Here is a 24,691-nt window from a genome sequence, read left to right on the forward strand (position 1 = left end):
ATAGTGTGTAGGATTTGGCAGCTTCTAGCGGCCAATGGTTTCAGATTGCAATCAACGAAATACCTTTTCCTTTTCAAGACTGCGGTAACGTGAGCCGCGAAGTACAAAACCGTGACAACGCCGTTTGTTTTGGACTCTGCGGCTCGCGTTACAGTGGTTTCTCAAGAACTACGGTGGCCTTCAGGTAACGTAAAAACGCGAAAGGCTCTCTCTAGAGCCAGTGTTTGGTTTGTCTGTTCTGGGCTACTGTAGAAATGTTACACACTGTTCCTTTAACTGACTTAATTGAAGGACAAGACTTGTCATAACCCCTTTAATCGGGAGAATCAAAGAGACGTGGTCATTGCAAGCTTGGTTTATCCATACCACTGCCTTCAGAAGAAGGGGAGACAACCCAGGCAAAAACATTGTTTTTCTCTGGTCAATTTTGGGCCAATTTGCTTCCATAACGTGTTCTTTCCAGCCCAGTCGCCCATGTCATTTTCACACCATTTAATCTGTACTGACTGCATTTCACTACTCCTTGTCTATTTGCGTCTTTATATTTCTCCTAACTTCACCAAAATTTTGCATTAGATAATACCATACAATTCTGGAAATGTATGCAAATTAGCACCTATTTAACAAGATACTTCCTCATTTGCATATTTAAACATACTTACATACATTTTCAGAAAACTTGTAATTCAAAAAATAATTGTTTTATTGTAAGTAATCAACTGGGGAAGTTTCATGGTGATATCTATCAGTTATTTATTTACCCTATTTATTACCCTATTCACCTGGGTTGTCTCCACTTAAGAGAAAATAAAGACACTTTAAAAAAAACAAAATCAAATCAACACCATCGTTTGGTTGGAAATCCCTCTGAAGACAGTGCGGAAGGTCTACCTGAACCATCGGGATGCACAACAATAAATAGGTAATAAATAGGAAAAGAAAGCATCATCGTAATAATCCACCAAACGTTATCTAAAAGGAATGTTAACCATTCCCTGTGGGGATTTTCCTGCACTCATAGTAACAATGTATCCATATCACTGCTGTCAGTGTCAGGTGAATATACTTCAGTCTGCTCTGAGAAGCACACGGATGAGTGTGTGTGTGTGTGTGCGTGCTTAACTTACTGTGGAGGAGTGCTATTGGATTTTACAGGTTATTGTAAGAGTGTGGAATTTAATGAGGTGAATGAAATATCCTCATGGCTTCAGTAGTACTCACACATGCACATCATGCACGTGTGTGTGTGTGTGTGTGTGTGTGTGTGTGTGTGTGTGTGGGGGGGGGGGGGGTCAATGCGTGTGTGTTCTTTAGCTGAGAAGCTCCAGGTATGTGACAGGCACTTTTCCTTTCAGGTTTCCTCTCTCTCCAATCAGCCAGTCAGAGTCCATTCCTGGCACTGTGTAAACTGTAATGAGCTGTAACACAGAGTACATGGACACTTTTAAAGGGGACATGTCATAGAAAAACTCACTTTCTCAATGCTTGTGCTCATACATTTGGGTATCTGGAGGCCCTGCCAAACCACAAAACTGTGAAATAAGTGGGCTGCCTGGATCCGAAAACTTTTGATTCAACAAGCCTTACAGGCTCTTCTTCCTATGTCACATGCAGGCTACATGAGAATATACCGCCCCCTCCACCCTCATCTGAGTATCTCCACCTACAGCTTGAAACTACCTTTGCACCATATTGTTCTCGCAAGCCAATCAGAGTACGCTGAGCTTTTTCGGTAGCGAGGCTTAAAGAGACAGGCGCTAAAACGGAGCATTTCAGACAGAGGGTGAATACAGGTATATTCATATTCATATTATAGTCTGTTCACACCTGGCATTAGAATGCGTCTCCAGTGACCACTTGTGATCGGATCTCACTTCCCCGCTCTATATCCAAATACTCACTGGTGAACACATGGATAATACAGCAGACGCCGCGACGTAATATAACAGGAATGTCAGCAGTGATATCCTACATATTCATGGATTCAGGTCCATTTTTTTTATTATCTACAGACGGTTCCCCGGGGACCTCCGTGCCGCTGACACCGCCGCCTTTGCCAGGCAACAGCGGGGTACAGTGGCGCGTGCTCAGGTTTTTTTTTTAATGCGATCAATTTGCATGTCAATATATTTTTTTGAACTGTACTTTCACACAGAATGCAAATATTATGCGCCGAAAAAGCAACATACTGTTTTTTTAAACAAGGTAGTTTTCTGAACTAAAGGCATCAACCAATCAGGTTGTGCAGAATGGGTTGAGTTGTGCCTATATTCATGAACAACACGGAGGCTCAATAGCCTGAACCAAATTTTATATTACTCCTTTCAACCTTGACAAAGGCAGTGCAGACCAGATCTACTCCTCCTGTTCTTACCTTTCACAATAAAAGCCCTAGACATATAATATTCGCAGGCAATATTTTAGCATTTTCGTGTCGTTTATTCGTCATGCCCTCGTCGTGTAAAGGCCTTTCATCAGGATTTTAAACAAAGTTTTTACAGCAGAGGTGGGCCATCTCGAGTAAAGCCCAACTCCGCCATCATCAGAAAAGCCGTATACATTTGGATAATAAAACATGAACCTTCAAGGAAAAGGGAAGATGCATTACTTGAATCACGAGCTGCAGGTTGATGATGAAACCTCACCTCGTCAGCTAAAAGGGAGAGCTCACTGGAGTCAGCAGCATCGTAATCGTAAAGGACTTTGGCCTTGCGGGTTCCGGTAGCTGGCGCCTGAACTTCCTCAATCTTCAGCGTGTCTGTCTCAACAGGGCTGCTGGCGTCTTCTGACGCAGAGCTGGCAGCAGCTACGGGGTGAGTGGAGTTCAGTGCAAATGCATTGGGAAGCCTGAGGGGAAAGCAGACAGATGATGATCAGAATATACATATAAAATACGAACATACAAAAATTACACAAAAACAATACTGGAAACCAAACATATCATGAGTTATACTCTCCACTGGAACATATGATAAATCATGAGACATTCAAGTCCAGGAAACTGGAGTCTTACACAATTAGGGCCGTATTGTATTCCCAGAATTGCAACAAGTTCAAAGTGGTATAGGTCTTGGCTTGACTGTGTGGGTGTCTCCAAACCCGCCCGCTATTTTGGTGCAGCAGAGTAAAATCATAAAATGTGATACAGCAGTGTTTGCACCACCATGCATTTTAAGAATAAAACACAAACATGGGAAAAAATGAAAAAAAGTTGGAAAGAAGGCCACGACACACAGAGATTAACGGAAGACAGAGTCAGTGTGGATTGGATGACAGAACGCTTACGCTCATGTCGCACTCTCATCTCCCTTCTAGTGGGGATTCCCAGTAAGAATGAGATGTTTATATCTACATACAGAGCCAGCCGCCATGTTTCTACAGTAGCCCAGAATTGGCTCTAGATAGGGCCCACGGGAAAAGTTCCAGTTGGTTGCAATCTGCAACCTCACCGCTAGATGCCACCAAATCCTACACACTGCGCCTTTAAGCATAATTCTGTGATTGCGGTGCATTCGCTCCAAGTATATTGTTTACTTTATTGTTTGCTAAAAATAAAATCACCAAAGTGCACTGTCTCTTTTGAATGAACCCCCCACGTTTGTGCATTTCCTTCCACCATGTGCTCTGCGCTGGCTACAAAAAAAAATACAACACAGGTGGGCAAAGTAAATCTCATGGTCAGGAAAATACCAAACTGTCGGAGCGCTGCTTGTGCTGGTCGTTTGCCACCATGGAAATTTAAGTAGGAAAGCCAACAAGGGCCTCAATCTCATTCTGTTAACCAAAGAGGGGAAATAACCAAATGCAGTGGTTTCCTATTTGCACACCTACTAATCTTTTATCTAATATGGATTTGGGAAGCATTGGAAAGCAAGCAAATGTGTGAGTCAGAACAGACACACAAAGAGAAAGATAAATGGCATCAGCACGCAAGAAGATAGGTCATACTCACACGTCCTCATCAGAACTGAGGGCATGAGACAATGACAATGATTTGTCATCATTTGACAAAAGCAAAAATAACAAAAAAGGGGCAGGACCTGACTGGAACTGAGGTCAAATCTATGTTGCTGTTGTTTTTTATGTTGTATAACAATACATTCATCAAATATGAATCATCTTCACAATATTTAATAAAAGGATTTAGATCAACACTGACTATGCTGCAACTTTTACTTTCCTCAGTCAATCATTAAACCAAGAATTACCCTGATCATTAAAAGCTAATAAATTACAGAATGCAGGTTTTCCCCTGATGAAGCTTATCCAATGTAGTTGAAAGTAAATTAGGCGTATGCATCATAAATAAACTGAAGTAAATTATCTGAATCAGAAAAATTACATTTAATATTCCCGTCTTTTCAATGCTGCTCCTGCTCTGCCTGTTGTTACAAAATTCAAAAAGATATTAAAAAAAATATATATAATCAAATTATACGGTAACAATGCTGTGCCACTTTAAAGCTTTTCTGGGGGACATAAATTAGATGGGGTTAAACAAAGGTTTTATTCTTGTATCAACAAACAGAGCTGTAGCCTACAGCTGCTGATATCAAGATATCAAGATGGAATTATACAAAATAACCAGCTGCCATAGTGAGCTGGTTAGATGAAGAGCTGCAGATGCTAAGTGCAGCCTGGGAGAACTAGAAAAGCACTCGTGCTGTGCCTGCATCATGGCTCTGAATTTGGGTTGTTCACAGAACACACTGCTCAGTTATCCCAACATGGACATCCTGACGCTGAATCAACCCCACGTTATCTCCCATGTGGTTCTCACCTTCCCAGCTCTTTCTGTAGTTCTTGCATGTGGAAATGACACTGCTTATAGTACGCTGCTTGGGCCTCCACAAACTCATGCAGGCAGCGCAAGTGGTTCACCTGCAGATAAGCAACAACACAATAGTCACTCTTAAAAAAGAAACAGATTTTTAAGCTCATCTCCATGAAGAAGTACTCAGATCCTCTTCTTAAAGGGGATATATCATGAAAAACTCCCCCTTTTCAGTGCTTGCGCACATAAATTTGGGTATCTGGAGTGCATACCAACCCACAAACTATGAAATAAGACAACCCAGTCAGTTTTTTGTGGGCTGCCTAGATCAGGAAACATGTGATTAAACAAGCCATTCAGATTTGTCTTCTCTTCCTTTGTCACATGCAGGCTCATTAGAATATACCGCCCACAGCTTGAGAACTACTTTTGCAAAGGTGCACCATATTTGTCTCGCAAGCCAATCAGAGCAGACTGGGCTTTTTCGGGAGGGGGGCTTAAAGAGACGGGCGCTAAAATGGAGCATTTCAGACAGAGGTAAATATACAGGTATAAATAATGTATTATTTGAACATTAAAGCCTGTAAACATGTTCTAGTAAAAACTCAAAATACAAGTATGAGCCTGAAAATGAGCACGATATGTCCCCTTTAAGTAAAAGTGGTATTACCACAATGTGAAAAATACTCCCAAAGTAAAGGGTGTTGTACACTGTACATACTATAATATTTTTTAGGATTATTACTGATGCATTAATATGTAAGTAGCCTACTGCTGTTGTAGTTGGTCATGGTGGAACTAATTTGAACTCTTCTATATACTATTGGGCAGTTTAATCTAGAAAACCCGCAATCTCACAAAGACATGTCTGTATATAATTACGTCATAACCTAATTTTCTTAAAACAAGGGAAAAGTGTGCAGTAAGAATACTGTATTCAACCAGTTTTTATTTTAAATCTGTTTGTTTCAAAAACACTCGAAAAAGGAGAGCCTGCAGCTCGAAACAAGAACAAAAATGAGGCAGGTTGTTGCACAAGAATCATGTTTTAGAAAATACCTGAAACTGCTTAGTCTTACACTATAAAAAAATAAGATTTTAAGGACTCAATTACAGACTATAATGACTTGATTAGAAGGACATTTTTGTGCACTGAACAATGTAACTTAGACCTATAATGTGAAAATCATTTTAGGATCCCAATATCACTATGCTTATTTCTTTAATATAATATATATTTTAAAAACAGGCATTTAAATTTTATTTTACCTAGTCTGTGTCTATGTAAATTTGGTTCGGCATCACTTAGACTAATTTGGTATTTAAATATCAAATTCAAAAGAATTACCTTTCCAGGATCTAATCAAAATGGTTCAAGATCAGTAAGCATTTTATTCGGAAGTGTTCTCGTTAAGGGATGCTGCAGATACATTTTCACTCGTTTTTTATGAACCTCATGCGCACATCTAAAAGTCGCAGTGTTTCCAGCTCAAAGACTTCAGTGCTTTGAAGAATGTGATATTTTAACAACCCACAGTTAACAAAAAGAAAAGATAAAAGTGAATAAATGCAGCATAAATGTGTGACACTGATAGAAGTACTGGAGGGTGTGTGGCTGACCTACATGTGTACTACTGATGCCCTCCAAAAGCAGCCGTGTAACCTCTGCTTGGCGGTCAAACTCTGTCTGCGCCACTCGGAGCTCATGTTCAGCCTGAAACAATAGGAAGAATATTAGCGACATATTTACGTCATATCTCTCGGGATACTTGCCACATCTAAAGTCCAGACTTGAATCCGTAGACGTGCTTAAAGATAATGACTGGTAATGAATAATGATAGGCTGACAATATAATAACAATAATCTGATAGACCTGGTGATTGAATTGTTATAAAGGTCACAAAGTCTTGAATGTTTTCATGAGAAGTTCCATCTGAACCATACTGACGCATTAATCCTGGAAAACGGGTAAAGCAGACAAATTTCACAACCACAACATTGCATACTTACTTTTTCCACTTCGTCACTCCAGAGCTGATAGGTCAACACATACAACAAAAGAGGAAGAGAGAAATATAAGTTATTACAAGGATATTCCAGAAGGCCTTCACTAGTGCGGTGTACAACTAGTGCCTATTGTTTAATCCCTGGAAGACATCCTCTCAGTAGTGGTAGGCGTAACACGTTTGTTAAGGCTGTACTAAATGTAGGCAAACCTCGGTTTTGGATCAAGGCTGCGTCTCGCCCGATATTCACATTGAAATGCCACATTACCTTGTCTTTTTTTCAAAGAAAGAAAAAGATTTAGTTTCGCTCCAAACAATCACTGACGCATGCAGCTGCTGGTCACTTTGATGTTTGCGTGGGCTTGTGAAAGAATTTCCGCTTATTAATGTTGGTTATGTGAATTGATTCTGACCAGTTAAGACGTTTTTGTTTGGCGGGGTTAGTTCCTCGGGTTGACTTCCTCTTTGTGGTGTAAATTAAGTAAGTTGTGTTGAGTCAGTTTTGGAAGTTCCCATACCATTTCCAAGCCCTGTAGAGTGTTCAAAATGTAATTGTTTGAGTTGGCTGAGTTGCTGTTGCTGTTAAGTTGCACTTGATCATAAATATTTAGAGCTGGATGTTCCTCAAGAGGCTAAAAATAGATGAGAGAAAGGGGAATGAGCATGAGCATTCAGAGAGAGATAAGCAGAAGGAGGAAGTGAAAAAGTGAACATGAGAATAGGAGGATGATTCAAAAAGAGAACATGGTTTTAGAACATAGACAGCAGCTTCAGCATGACAGTACAAAAATTCACTCCTGACAAAGTTGATTCCTTTTTTTTAAAAAAAGATGACCAAAAAGCAGTGACAGTGTGTGGCTTTAGATTAGAGCTAACAACAGCGTTAACATTACATAGTTTGTCCACCAGAGAGGACTGATTTTGACACTGTAAAATGTCCCTCTCAGTCTGTATCTTGGTCACATTTTTTTTTAAACCAACCAAGATTGTTTGTGTATTTTATTTTTTTGTATTAGAGAAACTGCTATCAGCAGATTTATTGTTATCTGATTTTTTTTTTTGTATTTCAAGCTTCAGTTCTGAAAGACGTAAGGCTTTAAGGCTTAAAGCAATGAAAAGTACAGAGATTAGGACGAGTTAATGAACAATATCCTTCAATGGCTGTTGTTGCTATCAATAGTTTGCCAAGATTTATCGGTTCAATCCCCCCGGACCGGCAGGATAAATCTGGGCGGGGAAAGTGAAAAGCAGCGCATGCCCCTCCCTCATTACCACCAATGAGGTGCCCTTGAGCAAGACACTTAATCTCAACCGCTCCAGTGGAGCTGCTCATTGGCCAGCAGATCAGACTGCGGTTGTACTGGGCAGTTTCCAGGTGTTAATGTGCAACTGTGTTAATGTAATCAGGGAGTTCCTGAAGAGAGAGCATTGTTCTCAGTGAACCTCCACCTGAATAAATAAAGGGGAAACCCTCCACGCCCAAAAAAAAAACATGACACAGAGGTCAGGAATGCAACTCTGAGTTCATAATCACCATTGTTGCCAGATGGAAACACTTTCTTACCACTAACAGATTCAGATTCAAAGCTACTTACAATAGGTGACTGCTATGAACCAGTATGTACCTGAATATTGCATTAAGAACCATAATAAAGAACCATAATAAAAAGGGTAGGTGGTTTTCCCACCCACCCCTGGCGGCCTTTCATAGCCAATGACCTCACTCTGTTTCTGATTGAACTATGTGTACATGGAACCTGACGTTATTTTTAAGCGATACTTGTGCATTTCCAGTTTTGTTTAGTAAAGCATAATCGTCTCCTTACCGCAGAGGCACTGGCAGAAAGCACATAGTTGCGGGGTCTGGTCTCTTGAAAATCTGGAGCCATCTACAGAAACGGTAAGGTTATTTAACATTCGTACTGCTGTGTACTCAGTGGATACACGGCAACCATACATCAGCACACACTATGTATCGAGAAATGCAGACAAAAACAGAAAGCAGAGCAGAAATAAAAACCATGATCTTGATGAGTTACACAACAGCACTCATATCTGTGAAATGGTCAATCTGTGCACTCATATCATCAGAGGCTGATAATTCAGTTTTTCCAGTATATTGCAGTTTTCTGCAATTGCCAAGACACAAAAGCTGGTACTTGTGGCACAATTATTGTAACAACTAACTAATATATAGCCTATCTATTGACCAGGTATGCTACGGCTACACCATAAGCACTCTGCTTTACTCTAAAGCCGAAGTTATATACTTTCCGCGTCCGCGAGGTTCCGTGAGATGTAACTTTCGTCATCAGAGGATGTATGTGTGGGCCCTGCGCGGACGTCCGTGTAGCGATCTACTGCACATGTGTGGAACGCGTCCTCCAAGCGGACACTATAAACAGAACTACTATGAATCCGTGGTGTCCGCAGCTGTCGATGTACGCTGCCGTTCAGGAGAATAACCGAGGCTTAAGTTTGAAATTCTAAAAAACACTTTTTGCAAATAACTACACTCGGTTATCTACATTGGACACATCATTCAAAACTAAAAACCTGTGTGTGTTGTTTGCTAAACACTGCCACTGAGATGCCACACTCAATTACCAATCACCTGCACCCAGAATGCACCTGTGAAAACACCTGTAACTAATTAGATCACTTTGATATCAGATTCAGGATTCAGATTTGCTCTTTGGTGTGCGCAACAATGGAGGCCAAGTTTGGAGACAGAGTTAGAGGACTGTAACTGCAATATACTGTGTTTTGTTTACAGTACAACACAGTAACTATGTTCATGCCATCTTCAGTTAAAGTAATTGTATTTTAGACTTAACACATACCTAGCACAGTGTGCAGTTGACATGTGGAAAAAGCTGTTTATTTGGCGTATGTGTGTAAAGTTGTGATGCAAAAGTGTTTGCTTCTGCAAGAGATAGAAGATATTTTGTATTTTGTGTATATGTTTTTGGTTTTTGTGTGTAGAGTTTTAACAAAGAGGGTCCTAGTTTCAGAAATTGTGTTTTAGCAGTTGCAACAAACTGTAATACATTAGAAAAAACGTCAATATGATATTTGTGTAGTCATGTGATCCATCTTTAATACAGAGCTTCCTCCAGACAGAAAGTCTGAAAATGTGACCTTGAGTTTATTTTCCTTTGCCACTTTAATTTAAAATTGTTAGATACAAGTTTTCCCAATTCATTTGTTTTAATTCAAAGGGGCAGTTATGTAACCCAGAGTTATCCAAACCAGTTGCAAAGATATGAGAGGCGGTTTGCAGTGAATACCTGCCAGCACACTGTTGCAGCACTTGTGACATTAGGTGTGTCTGAACTCATAAAAGAAAGGTGCAGAGAGGTGATGCAACACAACTGTATTTTAAACATCCCCTCCAGCACCACTGAAACTAGTGACTAATTCGTCTAACTCACTGTCCTGACTAATCCACTGTAAATAGGAGTCATTCACATTACAAGCTTAGTCAGCAGGAATGTATCATGTTCATGCTAACATGCATAAAGGTTGCAAACAAAATGCTTCTGATAAAAGTCAGACTTTTTTTATTCTGTTCAACAGTTAAATAAAAAAAGCAGAGGGGATTTTTAAAAGGCACATACAAAGTGAAATGGGGAAGGAACATTATCAGTTAGGGCCTTCTATTTTAGGACTATGGATTGGTTACTCGAGTAGTAGTAACAAAGTTTGCAACTCAAACAGATTTTCGTGCAGAATTCATAACTATGTGAAAAAGGGAAGTCAGATTTAAGCACAATATCATTGGACTCTGGCTGATAGTGCAGCACAGCCACCTGCTGGCAAAACAATATACAATGTTCTCAGTTTGAAGATTTCTAAGGCCCCAGATTGAGTAAAACTGGTTCTTGGCCTTGACTATAAAGTCCAAATGGATTTGTACCCATTTTACAGATAACAAAAGAAAGGAAGAATTTGTTTTGATTACATGCCACAATGCATTCACAAGTTTTACAACAACCATTTCTATTATTCTACTAGACAACTAGCTCTTAGAGTAAAGCCCTAATGTTGTCCAGTCATTTTAAGCCTGTGCCAATCTGTATTTAAAGTTGAAGTCAGTAACTTGAGCAAATTTGATAACATTTTTTTCGCAGATTATCTGTCTCTTGCACTACTGTAAGGAAATAGTGACAGATTTCTAAAAATAAATTTGTATCATATTTGCACAAAGTTACCGACTGAAGCTTTAACCACATAATCCTGTGCTTCTAAAAAATGTTGGCAATTTGTCTGTCACATGCAGTCCAAAACATGAGCATTAATCAGAACGAGACTGCACATTGAAAATGTCCAATGTAAAAAAAGATTATCTCCATTTTCTTTGTCTCCGAAGGCCTGTCATTAACAATAGAGCCAATAGTACAGGGAGAGAGACGAAACCAACAACTACTACCAACAGCCATAGCTCTTACAACCTTAACTAATGTGTTGTCACCGGTTAGATTGTCAAAATGAGAAAATGAACAGCTTCAATCCCTGAGGAGCTACGTTCTTAACATCTTAGCATCTTAGCATTAGTGACGGTTGCATCCAGTTATCTAACGTTATACAGCAACCGCTTCTGGATTAAAAATCTTGGGACAGAATCATTCCTCTACGCTGGTTAAATCATTTGCTTATAGTAATTAAGTAGTCCGCTTACAGCGCTCAATTTGGAAAATATGGAAAAACATTTTAAAACTATGTTAGACTATCGTTAGTGAAAAGTGAATTTGTGTTTTGTTTTTCACTTTACTCCCCTGATACTTTGCCTCTTGGACCGTCTGTTTCCGGCTGGATACCTGAGCTGCGAGAACATTGATATCATGACAGGAAAAGGAGAGGAATTTTCTCGGAATAAAAAACGAGTGCACTCGGGGAAAGCACCTGAGTTTGGAACCGCCTTTGTCAAGTGGATTGATAATGCCTGGTCATGTATGCCTCCAAATCCATGCGCGCACGTAGGCTTATACTCTGTTGTTTACCCTACCATTAAATATTCATCACTTTACATGACTGTCTGTCTGAGTCACTCCACTCGACCATGAAATATGTAGGTTGTGCAACGAACTGGCAACCATTTGTTGTGAAGGGAATGTAATGGAACATGGGAGGGAGAATGTGACAGATAGTTAGAATGATAGAATGTTTGTTGATGTTATCAATTGTACCTTTAAGATAAGTTTATTTGAGAACAGCAGGGGTGTATCGGTTCAGCTCTTTGCTCTGTATTGGTTTTGAAGTGTTTGCACCATGTCTCACTCAGAGGGTTTTGGGAATTGTTTGCGTACCAGATTTCATCATTTTTTTCAACAGACGCCTTCATATTACAACTGCCACATTTTAAGATGTCGGTATTCACAGCAGCAATCTATAAAACTCTTCAGAAAACACATTTCTTTTAAAAGGTGCATTTTATAAATATTCAGGTAAACCATGCATGCCAGATGTGGTGATGAAGTACGGTCATAGACACTGCAAGTGACCAACTTATGATCCAAATCTCAAATATTGTACTGCAATTTAATCTCCATTCAGAGAAAATAAAGTCAATCTTTTCAGGTTGTAACAAATATTGCCATGAAGTCGTTCATTACACATTTGCATTTTTCAAATAAAAACTATGAATTTTCACAAATGAAAAAAAACTGCTGTGAACACAGATCCAGGCAAATGACATGGCAAAGATCCCTTCAGCAGAGAGTTCATCCATACAGACTTTAGCTTATTTATACAGTCCACTTTTTTTTTTCTTTTCGTTTTGTTGCCGAAACATTAACATAGTTGTGATGCAAGAGTTAAATGGACCATTACAGCCCGAGTGACTTGTTGTCATGATTAGAGCTGCAACGATTAATCAATTAGTTGTCAACTATTAAATTAATCGACAACAATTTAGATTATTGATTAATCAACTTTTCTTTTTTTTTCGTTTTGTTGCCGAAACTCTGATGCAAGAGTTAAATGGACCATTACAGCCCTAGTGACTTGTTGTCCTGATTAGAGCTGCAACAATTAATCAATTAGCTGTCAACTATTAAATTAATCGCCAACAATTTTGATTATTGATTAATCGGTTTGAGTAATTTAAAAAACAAAAAATTCTCTGATTCCAGCTTCTTAAATGTGAATATTTGCTGTTTTCTTTAGTCCTCTATGACAGTAAACTGAATATCTTTGAGTTATGGACAAAACAAGACATTTGAGGATGTCATCTTGGGCTTTGGGTAACACTGATCAAGATTTTTAACCATTTTTTAGAGCAAATAACTAATTGATTAATAAAGAAAATAATCGACAGATGAATCGACAATGTCCAACTCCACTTTGGCTAGTTAAACCGTGTATAATCTGGGCACAAAGTAAGGTGAAAGGGGCAAAGGGGTTGTATTTAGTCTCTTGATCATAGGTGTGTTTTGGGCGTAACATGAATCGCCTGCACAGTGGCACGTTGCTATTTAAATGGCTGATTCAGCAAATTGGAGAAGCGAGCGGTTTTCTGATGAGGAAACAGATTTGCTTGTGCGCAAAGTGAAAGTGCGATGCATGTGGTCCTTGGCCGGTGGACCCTCCAACCTCCGCAATGTCTCCCAATGCTCTGTACAATCAACAACTCCATCAACTCCAGCATATGAGCAAACTCACCAATAACCTATTTAACCGGCGCGGCATAGAGGGCAATGCCTGTCCAAATGAGCTTTTGTACCCCCCTAAAACTCATTATATTATAATCAACATTAAATATGACAAAAATTTATTGATAAATAATGCAAACTGTATTGCTTTCCGATGCAACCCACGAGGGGCTCAGACCGTAAGGATAGAGCGGAAACCGTCGGCTCAGACATCTCCATGATCAGAGCTGTGTGCAGGCAGGCTGTATGGGCTGTAGCTGCGGCAATTCAGCTGTGACTGCATATTTTGCTGAATTTGGTCAATAGCTGGTGTTAATTTCCCATCATTTAACATCATTTAATATGCCACAAGTTTCAAGCTTTCTCTGCAAAGAGTAAACTTCAGGTCAAACTTGTTTTTTCAGTCCGTTTGCTTTGCTTTTTTTTTTTTTTAAACCAATGATTAATAGTTTCTTGTCACCAATAGCTGAATGAAGCACAAAAAAACTCAAAGCAAGTGAGACAGGAAAAACAACCCAACATGTGCAGTGCATACTGAAAGTCTTTAAAAATGTATTTAATACTTACTTCACCATCACACTGCAAAGGTTATGAATACACAGACAGTTAGTCATGGTTAATGCCAGTACCACCAAATGTTTTATCACATTATGGGTGGGGGAATGGGGCTGTGGTTTGGGAGGCACAAAAAGACTCACCGCAGCCTTAGCCTCAGCCACCTTTGCCTTCTTCAGACGTGCTTTGCAGGAATCTAGGTCCAAGCGAAGATTCTCCAGAAGACGCCGTTCTTTCTGAAATACACACGATGGCACAATCGGGAAGTAGCTGAGCTGAGCTGTGAGCAACCACGAACAATTCACGGCTTGCATGGTACAAGTAAAGCAGACTATAATGGACCCACCGATGAACAACCATAGGCTTATAAAGACTCATAGAACATGAGTAAAGCAACGATGCTGACCTCTGGTGGTTATGGAGAAAAGGCTTGACTTCCTATAATTGAAGGTTTTTACTTGTGGGCTGTAAACTGTGAAATTCAATATATAAGCATAGTGTAGGTTATGTTTTCTAACCACATCTTTTAAACCTCTAAAACTGGATTTGAATAAGAACTGCTGCCATAGATTTGTCTGCAAGACTGTCAGCATGATCCAACTTTGTAAAAAATACATTAAATGAAATCATTCAGGAGTTTCTTATGTGTTCTACTAGAATGCGACGATATTTCTCCCCAAACATTTCAACATTGACTATAGCGAATGGCCTTTCTACAGATAGTATGGTGGATGTAGTATTTCGGACTCACTGAAATCGTCCTCCAGTCTCCTTCCAGAAAGTTCCTGAGGGGGGTAAGAAAGCTGATTGCTGACGTCTGGAGGAACTCCCTCTCTGCTCCTCCTAATCTTCTCTCACATTCCCCCACTTCGATCAAAGTGCTCCCTGCAAGAAACAGATTAGATCCATTCATCATAAAGCTTTCATTTCAAATTCCACTCTCTTCCCAGGCCTTAAAATGTCTTCTGCATGTACAGTATAGTTGTAGATACTCTCGTCTACGCTCATGCCTTTCTATGAGACAAGCCCCTGAAGTGGCTACCGTACCTTGACTACTTCTTCTGTCTCTCCGACACATCTGACATGCTAGGACTGTCAAAAGACTCAACACTACGTGCCGCAACTACTTTGTGTTGCACTTCTGACTTCAATACATTTCTAGACTCTACTTAAAGAAGAACATCTGCAAAAATGAATAACATTTTGAAAATATGTAGGATCTTATTACTTCTGCTGTACAAATTATGGATGCAGGGGTAAAAATTGTATCAAAATTGTGCACAAGTTTGTACTACAAATGCATAACAAAGAAAACAATTGTTCTTATGTCACAATACAAAACCACCTGGCCTTGGCTGAAGAAAGCCTTGTAGTTTTCATTTTAAGACAGATTTCAACAGTCTTGCATTTTTTTCCCCTCAAAAACAGTACGATGTAACGTTTGAGTTAAAGTTCCCTTTTATTGTTTCTCACTATCTCCTCCTTCGCTGTATCTTTGACTATTATCGCATCTTTTCTAATAAGATAAAGAAGAAGTCAATTATCTGGCACTGTACATGATGGAGACAAAACATGGACTTTTGACATTTCCTGTCAGTTAAATATAGATCCAAAAAGTGTTTTAGGGAAAAAGAGAGGAACCATGCTCCAGTGGCTCTTTGCAATCTACACTGCATGAATAATAGAAAGCCTGCGACTAAGTTACTGTTGCATAACAACGGCACATAGAGAGCAGAGGAATTCCTATGTCTTGGGTGCTAGCATGCTTTAAATGTTATTCACAAAACAATATAACATATCAAGTGAGGGTGCAGCCCAAAAGTGTGTGTAACAGAATTCAAGGAGAATTTCTGAGTCGAGAGAACAAAAAGGTGTGCACAGAATCAACCCGTTATACATCGAAGAGTTGGGAAAGGATGTCTGTCCATTGGTTGCTCACAGCAATATAGTTTATTCTAAATTTACTGCAGCATGTACCCAGAGCTTCCAATAGCAACTATCAAAATAATTAAGCTCTTAGCTCTCCTACGCGCACTTTTGCAAAACACTGAATATGTCCCGCTGAAAATATGTCTAAACTTACACATCAAACATGTAATCATGTCCATTTGATGGAATGCTATAGCCAAAAACATGTCGTTTATTAGGTAGACCTCACTAAAATGAATGTCTCCAGGTTATAATTCTTTCAGTGATCATCGTTCAGGAGGATTTTTACCAGGAGCCAAATTATCTGCTGAGGTTTCCACCTCTCCAAAAACAAACGGATCCAGTGATTAAAACGGATAAAAACACTGAATAAAGCAGTTTCACCTTAAAAATCAGGGTTTCTTCGCCGCTGTTCGGCAGGCAAAAGACATCCAGGAGGTGCTCCGAGCCGAGCTGCCGCTAACGTCAATTTATGACAGCTTCTGACAGACAAAGCCGATGCATGAGCAAAGGGTATATGAGGCCACTGACAGGCGACCAAATGAAACGGACCGTTACCTTGATTCAAATTACGAAATTTTTTCTAGGTTTTAAAATTGTTGGACATATTTAGGATAATGGAAGTACACAACTCAACAAAATATATAACGTACAGTACGTCTAGTCGTTTTCAGACATTTTAATGCAGAAAAGTTACATGTTATACCTTTAAGTGGATGCATAATTACCATATGGAGATCCAGGACCAAATTCCTTTGCTGCATCCTGCATATATTGACCCAGCAGCTCTCCATTGGTAATTCTGGATGGTGCCTTCCTGTCCAACTTTTCATAGAGAAACTCTTCAATTCTGGCACCTACAGAGAAGGTCAAAAAGTATAGTTCCTTAATCCAGTTAGATCTCAAGGTCTCCATCACATGTCCATAATATTTAACAATATATCTATTAAATAGAAGATTATATAAAAAAAAAAAAAAGCCTCCAGTCAAAGCAAAGAATATTGATCAGGACATCGGTTCACATTCTTGTTTCTGGGCATTGTTTTGTATTGTATTGATTTGTTGTTTTCTTTTTTCATCATCATTTATTGCTCACATACATACATATTACTGATGATGGTTTTCTTGTATATCACTTTGTATCTTTGATAAGTCTTAAATCTACAAAATAAATTCTACTATTAATTACATACTGATAAAAGGGTCATGAGACAGATTTAAAATGACAGCCAAGAGCCATGTGGCTGACAAGTTATATCGCACTTGTGTATGACAAGGCAAACGTGCAAGAAAACTCACCCAAAAAGTTAGAAATGGTTTACATATTCCAAAAACACAGACATCACTACACACTATGACAGACTGCTACATGTAGCAGGTGTAATATGAAGAGTCGGGGCGAGTGGGAACTGTGTAAATGGTCAAATGTGGGGAACCAAATACACAAAGGTACAGAGAACTGAAATCCTGCCCTATTTCTGGATTAGCTTCTCATCTGTTCCATTAGATTTTATTGTTCAAAGTCATTTCTCATAGAGGGTTTCTTTTATCAGTCTTCTTCATTATTCTTCTTTCATTCTGAAACTGTGACATATTTCTGTCCATATTCTGAGCTAAATTCTGCCTGTATTAGCTGGTAGTCTTGTTAAAATGTTAAAGTGTTAAAAGTCTAAGTCTACAGCCATGCTAGCAGCTTGGTGAGGTGAAACTTTGGCTTGATGACGACGCCAGACAAAAAGTCAGGAGATGACAAGTTATTACGATTCACTGCACAAAAAAGACAATGATGTTGGCATCTAAAGGAATACTTTGACATTTTTGGAAGCATATGCTTTCTGGTGAAGAGTTAGATGAGAAGATTGATACCACTCTTGTGTAGGTCCCTTAACTATGAAGCAACAGCTAGTTAGCTTAGCTTAGCATGAAGTCTTTAAACAGGGGGCTTCTTTAACAATATCCTCTACTTTTAGGCTTTTAATATAAATTTGTATCCTTGCTCTGTCTAGGAGTGCCTTTACAGACTCTTTACACTGTATATTTGTATGTTTTAATTGTATGTTGTGTAATGTGTATTGTATGTAACTTTGCAGTATTTGGAGAAGCCAAGGACAAATTTCCACTGAAGTGGACAATAAAGTCAATCTTTCAATCTATTTTTCTTCACTGGAGTTCTCATATGAGGAGCAATATAGACTTATAAAAGGTGAAACATGCATTTCTTTTTCTGTATTTTTAAGTAAGGGATACTAGGGTGGGCATTCAGTCAGAAATCAATCACTTTCTGACCTCACCCCTTTCGATTTGAACAAATATTTTCCGACATGTTGACCTACATGAGAGAGTGTTAGAACGCGGTTTGAATGACCAACCATTCAGGAGACACAGGCCTTCAAAGTTGACACACATCGGATGCCGACCCATCCTAAAAACACAGATATCTTCTTCAAAAATAAACACAACACTATGTTATCTCTGATTATCGGAAAGCTAACAAACAAGGTTATCCATTAAATCAATATTTGTTGGTCCAAAATAGATACATTTGCAAATTAGGTGTTTTTTTGTCCTTATATCGGACAGACACTTCTTTAGATCTCCTGAGGTTTACATGTCGAGCCTGCTATCGGTTGAGCAGCAGCAGACAGAGTATATGGTGGGTAGGTCAGTTTAACACATGAATCCTTAATGTTGCCTATGATTTTCTGTTTCACTTTGAATGTTACTTTAGTTACCCCAGTCATCACACGACTGAAAAACAGGAAAAGGAAGGCGAAGTCAGCAAAAATGAGTAGTGCAAAATCATGTGAAGTTGTGAATATCTTTACTTTTTATTTTGAAGCAACTGGTCATGGGCTGATGATGCTTTGCTCATCTCATTCGGACTTAGACAGTATGTTCTGCCTGTTGATGTGTACGGCTCCACTGATGTGAGCACATCACCCAACTCAAATCACGAGTTGATCAGAATGCGTTAGGAAAGTAAATGATGTGGAAGGTCCCTTTGGTTTCTACCTGATGCTGCGTCACATTAACAGACAGATCCATTTCTAGTAAGGTCAGGATACTGTCTTCAACTGTGATTAGTCCTTCTATTTGAGTTGATGAAGAAGATATCTGTCTTTAGGAGGGGTGGGCGCCCCATATTTGTCAACTTTGAGGGTCCCTGTATCCTGAATCATTGTCCATTCTGATTAATCAAACCACGTTCTAACACTCTCTCATAAAAGGTCAACATGTTGGCAAAAAAATATATTGTGCTACTTTTAACTTGTAGTTTGATCTAAGCCAGTCACCTTGGGAGCAGGAAAGAATGAGGAGTCTCTACACTGTATGACTTGGATTGGACATAACACTGACAAATGCTAACAGGTGCTGAAATCTGACAAGCCAAACCAGGATACTCTTCTATTTTTGAATATGGACAGAATAGCCAAATATCAAGCTTCAGCTTCATAGCAAGACAGACACAAGAAAGACAATATGTTTAAATAAATATCCATTTGGCATAAATTATCAACCCATGTACAGTACAGCATGTGCTGACTTACTATCAGCTGTGTGCCAGAATAGGATTCATTCATATGCTCATCCCTGAGAATTAAAAATGTATTTTGCAGCAAACTTTGATCAAAATACCAAAGAATCATGTGCTGATTTGGTCCTGTTAAGGTTCATGAATAACTTCTCTGTACCAATAATTCAAAAGCATGAAAGGTTTCCACAGCACGGCACTAAAATAGGGAGGCAGAATACTTACCAGTGTGATCAACTGTAGCATGGAGAATCAAAAAGTCACATGTTAGAGCTCCCCGTCCCCCAGTACGTCATTCCATATCACTGTAAACCTATAACTAATAATACTATGATACACGTATTTGACCTCTTTGAATTGAAGTGTCCTTGCAAATATGCTGACACTACCTTCTTACACAATGTTTTATAACTGTACTGACATTTGGTATGAGGTGCCTATTCAGAGAAACATTTTTTGCATCAGTCTTTTTATTATTACTTTAAGGACCATAGCAGTGGTATTTTACGGCTGGGTCCTCCGTTGTGTTTGTATTGTGCATTTGCATGAGAATGCACATGCATGTGACGTAAGACAATATGGTCAGAAGAAATACAGCATACACAATGTCTAACTTATAGGTTAAAACATGTAATGCCATAGGTGTGGTCCTTTCAGCATTATATATTTTGACTTAGGTATTGAACTGCCTATTCTTCTACTACTACTACTATTACTACTATTACTACTATTACTACTACTACTACTACTACTGTATTATCTAATTGCATAATGGAATTAATTACACTGATGGCGAAAAGTAATGCAACATTCTCTGGGTTAGACTGACTAACATCACTAACAATAACAGGTCAGTGTTTTGGTCATTCTGCAGTCTCATAGTGTCTTATGTGACAATAACTCGCACTTTTTGATAACAGGTGATATACTATCCCATTCCTACAATAGCCGACTCTCACCCTGGAAAATGGGCCATAACTACTGCCAAGTAGTGATGCCTCACTGTATTGTTTGTCACAGGGATTACCCTAATTTGAACACATTATTTAAAAGGTAAAGTGTGTAGGATTTGGTGACTTCTAGTGGTGCGGTTGCAGATTGCAACCAACTGAGTACCCCTCCGCTCACTCCTCCCTTTCCAAGACAGCGGTAACGTGAGCCGCCAAGGGCTAAACCGTGGTAACACCTTACCATAATAACACTACTTTAGGAGCAACGGAAGTCAGACGGCGGCCGGCAGTACCACCGTTTTGCACTCTGCGGCTCACGTTACCGCAGTTTCACAAGCGTGTCGGAGAACTACGGTGGCCTTCAGGTAACGCAAAAACGTGAAAGGCTTTCTTTTGAGCCAGTGTTTAGTTTGTCTGTTATGTAGAAACATGGCGAAGCAACATGGTGGACTACGTGAAGAGGACCCGCTCCCTATGTAGATATGAAGGGCTCCTTCTAAGCTAACGAAAACACAATGAGTCCTTTCAGTTGATTACACACTAATGAGAACATAGTTATGAATATTATATTCCATTTCTGCTAATAGATCCCCCCGAAATGCAACACACTGTTCCTTTAAAAGGTGCACAACCTATACTATGACTATGGTTTAATCAGTCCAGAAAATGTTTCATTTTTCCATCAGTCAAGCATTACTTCGTTGGACTTTATTTTGTTTTTCTAAAATAAATAATTGTTTAAATTGTGTTTGGAATTACATGACAAATATCTGATTCAGTATCTCTTTTAAATAAAATCAATAACCTCGACTAAGAGTATAGATGAGGTAATCTTTCCCTTATGTTGCTTTTAACATCTAACATAAAAAAATTCCGAAAATCATTAGCAGTTGTTCTGCTTGAAGAGAATATGTACTCTAGAATAGGCTATACACTCTCCACCTCTAATGACCGGATATTGATGGCATACTTGGGTTGGGCTGCAGCAGGACCTCAGTCTGTCTGTATATTTTCTCAGTCCAGTGTTTGGTGCAGTCTGCGCGGCTCATCAGGTTCTCAAAGTGAGCGTCCAACTCTGTCTTCTCCGCCTGGCCCAACTTCTCCTCTGTGAACTGAGCAAAAGCACAAACTGTCACACACACACACGGGTGAACTACATGAATGTATAAGTGACCTACTGAGACACAACTCTTCCTATTTCATCTATGGTTTTAATCAATAGTATCACTGATATACGCACTGTCACTGACCTAGTACTTTTTAAATCTAAACTCAAGACCTTTTTATTTAGATTAGCTTTTAATACCTAGTAGCGCTGTGACATTTTTCCTGTGCTTTTTATGTACCTTTTTATGATTTTATGTTTTTATTCCTGTTATTTCTTGATGTTAATGTAAAGCACTTTGGGTACCTTTTGGTTATTGTAAAGGGGCTATACAAATAAATGTTGATTGATTGATTGAATAGGGAATCAACGATAACATGAAGTCATGGGGGGTTCACGACCCTCTTCTGTGAGAGTATTTTCCATCTCCTCTCTCTCTCTCTCTCTCTCTCAGTCACCCTCAAACTTGTCCAGATGAATATAACTCATGCCCTTTAATTGAGTCCATGATTAATTTCTACTAGTGATGTGTCAGTCGCGACCGAGCCGGTTCAAAGAGCTGGCTCTTTTAAGTGAATGATAAGCGCCGGCTCCCGTCCAAGAGCCGTTTTTTTTTTCTTTTTCTTTTTTCTTTAATTAATTCAAGGCAGAATGATAGGACCATTTTCTCTGCCCCACGGGCACTCCATGCACTGACTGTGACTGAATGTTGTGTTAATGACGTCCGTGCGACCAATCAGGCGATGACAGACAAGGATCATACCATCAAGCAGGGAGGGGCGGGGATGCGCGGCGCGCTGACGGTCTATACAGGTACAGAGCAGGAGGGAGAGGAGGAGAGGAAGAGAGAGGAGTGCGGTGCGCGAATAGCAGACAAGATGAGTGACAGTCTGAAACGAAGCAGCATGTAAAATGATGGTATTCTGAAAATTATAAGGTTTAGTATAATTATATTGAATAATTTAAGTCATATATGTACACACATACTAATCGTAGGTCAAAACTATGCTAAATTTGGCTGAATTATAAAAGGCAGAAGTGGTAAAACGAAGAGCCGTTAGGGAGCCGAAAGAGCCGGCTCTTCTTGGTGAGCTGAGCCAAATGATCTGGCTCACTAAAAAGAGCCGGAATTCCCATCACTAGTTTCTACTGGTAGGCTAGCTTGGCCTAAAATATAACGTTACAGTAACTAAATAACGGTATCGTGGTGGTTATAACAACACTGCCAGTGGTAGCATTTGGACTGTTTAATTACAATGTAACGTTAAGGCCTCAACTATAGCAACTACGTAGCTGAATATCAAGTCACCCTATGCTATCAGGTAGCAGCAGGTTAGCTCGTCAGTGCTAACATACTGCTAGCTGAGAGGCTGTAGCGTAGTTACCGGTAGTCAGTAACGACAGTAACAGCTGGCTGTCAACATGGACGGAAGTGTCTCAGTATACTGTACCCGAGGAGTTCATTACCTGGACAGCCCGGGTGAAGAACACTCCAGCCCCGGAGGCTAGTTTCTTCACGTTGAAGTCCATGGTGTGTTTGTGTATCTGCTGCTAGCTATAGTGATGTTATACTGGAAGCAGTAGACGACTGCTCGACTCCAGCGGCTGGATGTTGTGGCACACGGCACAAATCACGTGATCACCATGACGACGAGGCGTAGTTACGTCAAACGTATACATCACTCTGCCAAAAATACATAGAAGCACAAAACTGGACAAACTTTAACAGTGGATAGTTTCTATATGATAAGAACATGCGACAGTTGTGACTTCATCGTCAGAGGTTTGTGCTGTTTCACTGTTTGAGGTCTTGCATTTACGTGTTTCCGTGAATGCATCACCAAAAGTTGGACAGCAGACGCCGCCTATTTGATTATGGATGCTTAAAAAAAAACTATAAAACTATTTACAGCAGTTTTCTTGAAATAATATACATACGCAACAAAACTATTACATATAAAATAATATAATATAATTTATAAAATAATATACATACACAACAAAACTATTATATATAAAATAATATAATATAATTTATAAAATAATATACATACACAACAAAACTATTATATATAAAATAATATAATATAATGTATAAAATAATATACATACACAACAAAACTATTATATATAAAATAATATAATATAATTTATAAAATAATATACATACACAACAAAACTATTATATATAAAATAATATAATATAATGTATAAAATAATATACATACACAACAAAAATATTATATATAAAATAATATAATATAATTTATAAAATAATATACATACAGAACAGAAATATTATATATAAAACAATATAATATAATATAATTTATAAAATAATATACATACACAACAAAAATATTATATATAAAATAATATACATACACAACAAAAATATTATATATAAAATAATATAATATAATATATAAAATAATATACATACACAACAAAAATATTATATATAAAATAATATAATATAATATATAAAATAATATACATACACAACAAACATATTATATATGTATATATATATATATGTTATATATATATACTAATATAATATAATATATAAAATAATATACATACACAACAAAATATATGATATCATATATTTTGTTGTGTATGTATATTATTTTATATATTATATATATATATATGTATATATATATATATATATATATTTAAAAAACCAAAATAAAACTTGCCAAATAAAAGTCGTTGGAATTACTGCAGTGCCATGGATTGCATTTCATGATGCAGGGGTTCGTGTTGTTTCATAGCTAAAAGTGTATGTTATTGTGAATACAGGTAGTATTTTTGCTCCGATACCTATAACAGAGAATAATTAGTCTTGCTATCAATTCAATTCAATTCAATTTGCTTTATTGGCATGACTGTCAGGTGAACAATATTGCCAAAGCGTCAATTCAATAATAAATAAAAATAAAAATAAAAACAAAAACAAAAACATATATATACATATACACATATACAATTCATTAAGCAAATTACAATATATAGATATTTAAAAAGAACATTCATGTAAATGGAAGAAAAACAATAAAGAAGTAATTAATGTTTGTTGTGTCAATAAAACAAACAAACAAATAAAAAACAATTAGTAAAAATATATTTCAATATCAAAGGATAAATGTAAAAAAAACAAAAAAACAAAAACATGAAGTT

At 38.2% G+C, this 24,691-nt stretch overlaps 1 protein-coding gene across 6 annotated transcripts; it reads right to left on the reverse strand.

Moving 5' to 3' along the window:
* Positions 1–1,152: 1,152 nt before the first annotated feature.
* Positions 1,153–23,277, reverse strand: sh3glb2a (SH3-domain GRB2-like endophilin B2a). 6 transcript variants are annotated; one of them, XM_037777560.1, is made up of 13 exons: positions 22,973–23,277; positions 21,371–21,512; positions 19,676–19,687; positions 16,647–16,775; positions 14,741–14,874; positions 14,133–14,225; positions 14,002–14,013; positions 8,608–8,670; positions 6,786–6,809; positions 6,399–6,488; positions 4,781–4,881; positions 2,646–2,847; positions 1,153–1,418 (listed from the first exon to the last, which is right to left on the reverse strand). In XM_037777560.1, the coding sequence occupies exons 1-13, from the start codon at positions 23,033–23,035 to the stop codon at positions 1,311–1,313; spliced, it is 1,173 nt and encodes a 390-aa protein (XP_037633488.1). In that variant the 5' UTR covers positions 23,036–23,277; the 3' UTR covers positions 1,153–1,310. The 6 variants fall into 6 exon arrangements, with proteins under 6 accessions (XP_037633488.1, XP_037633490.1, XP_037633489.1 ...); XM_037777562.1 differs by lacking the exon at positions 14,002–14,013 and having other exon boundaries at positions 22,973–23,276; XM_037777561.1 differs by lacking the exon at positions 19,676–19,687 and having other exon boundaries at positions 22,973–23,272.
* Positions 23,278–24,691: the final 1,414 nt, after the last annotated feature.

Source organism: Sebastes umbrosus, chromosome 8 (assembly GCF_015220745.1).
Source record: "Sebastes umbrosus isolate fSebUmb1 chromosome 8, fSebUmb1.pri, whole genome shotgun sequence".
In the NCBI taxonomy this organism is placed as follows: domain Eukaryota; kingdom Metazoa; phylum Chordata; class Actinopteri; order Perciformes; family Sebastidae; genus Sebastes; species Sebastes umbrosus.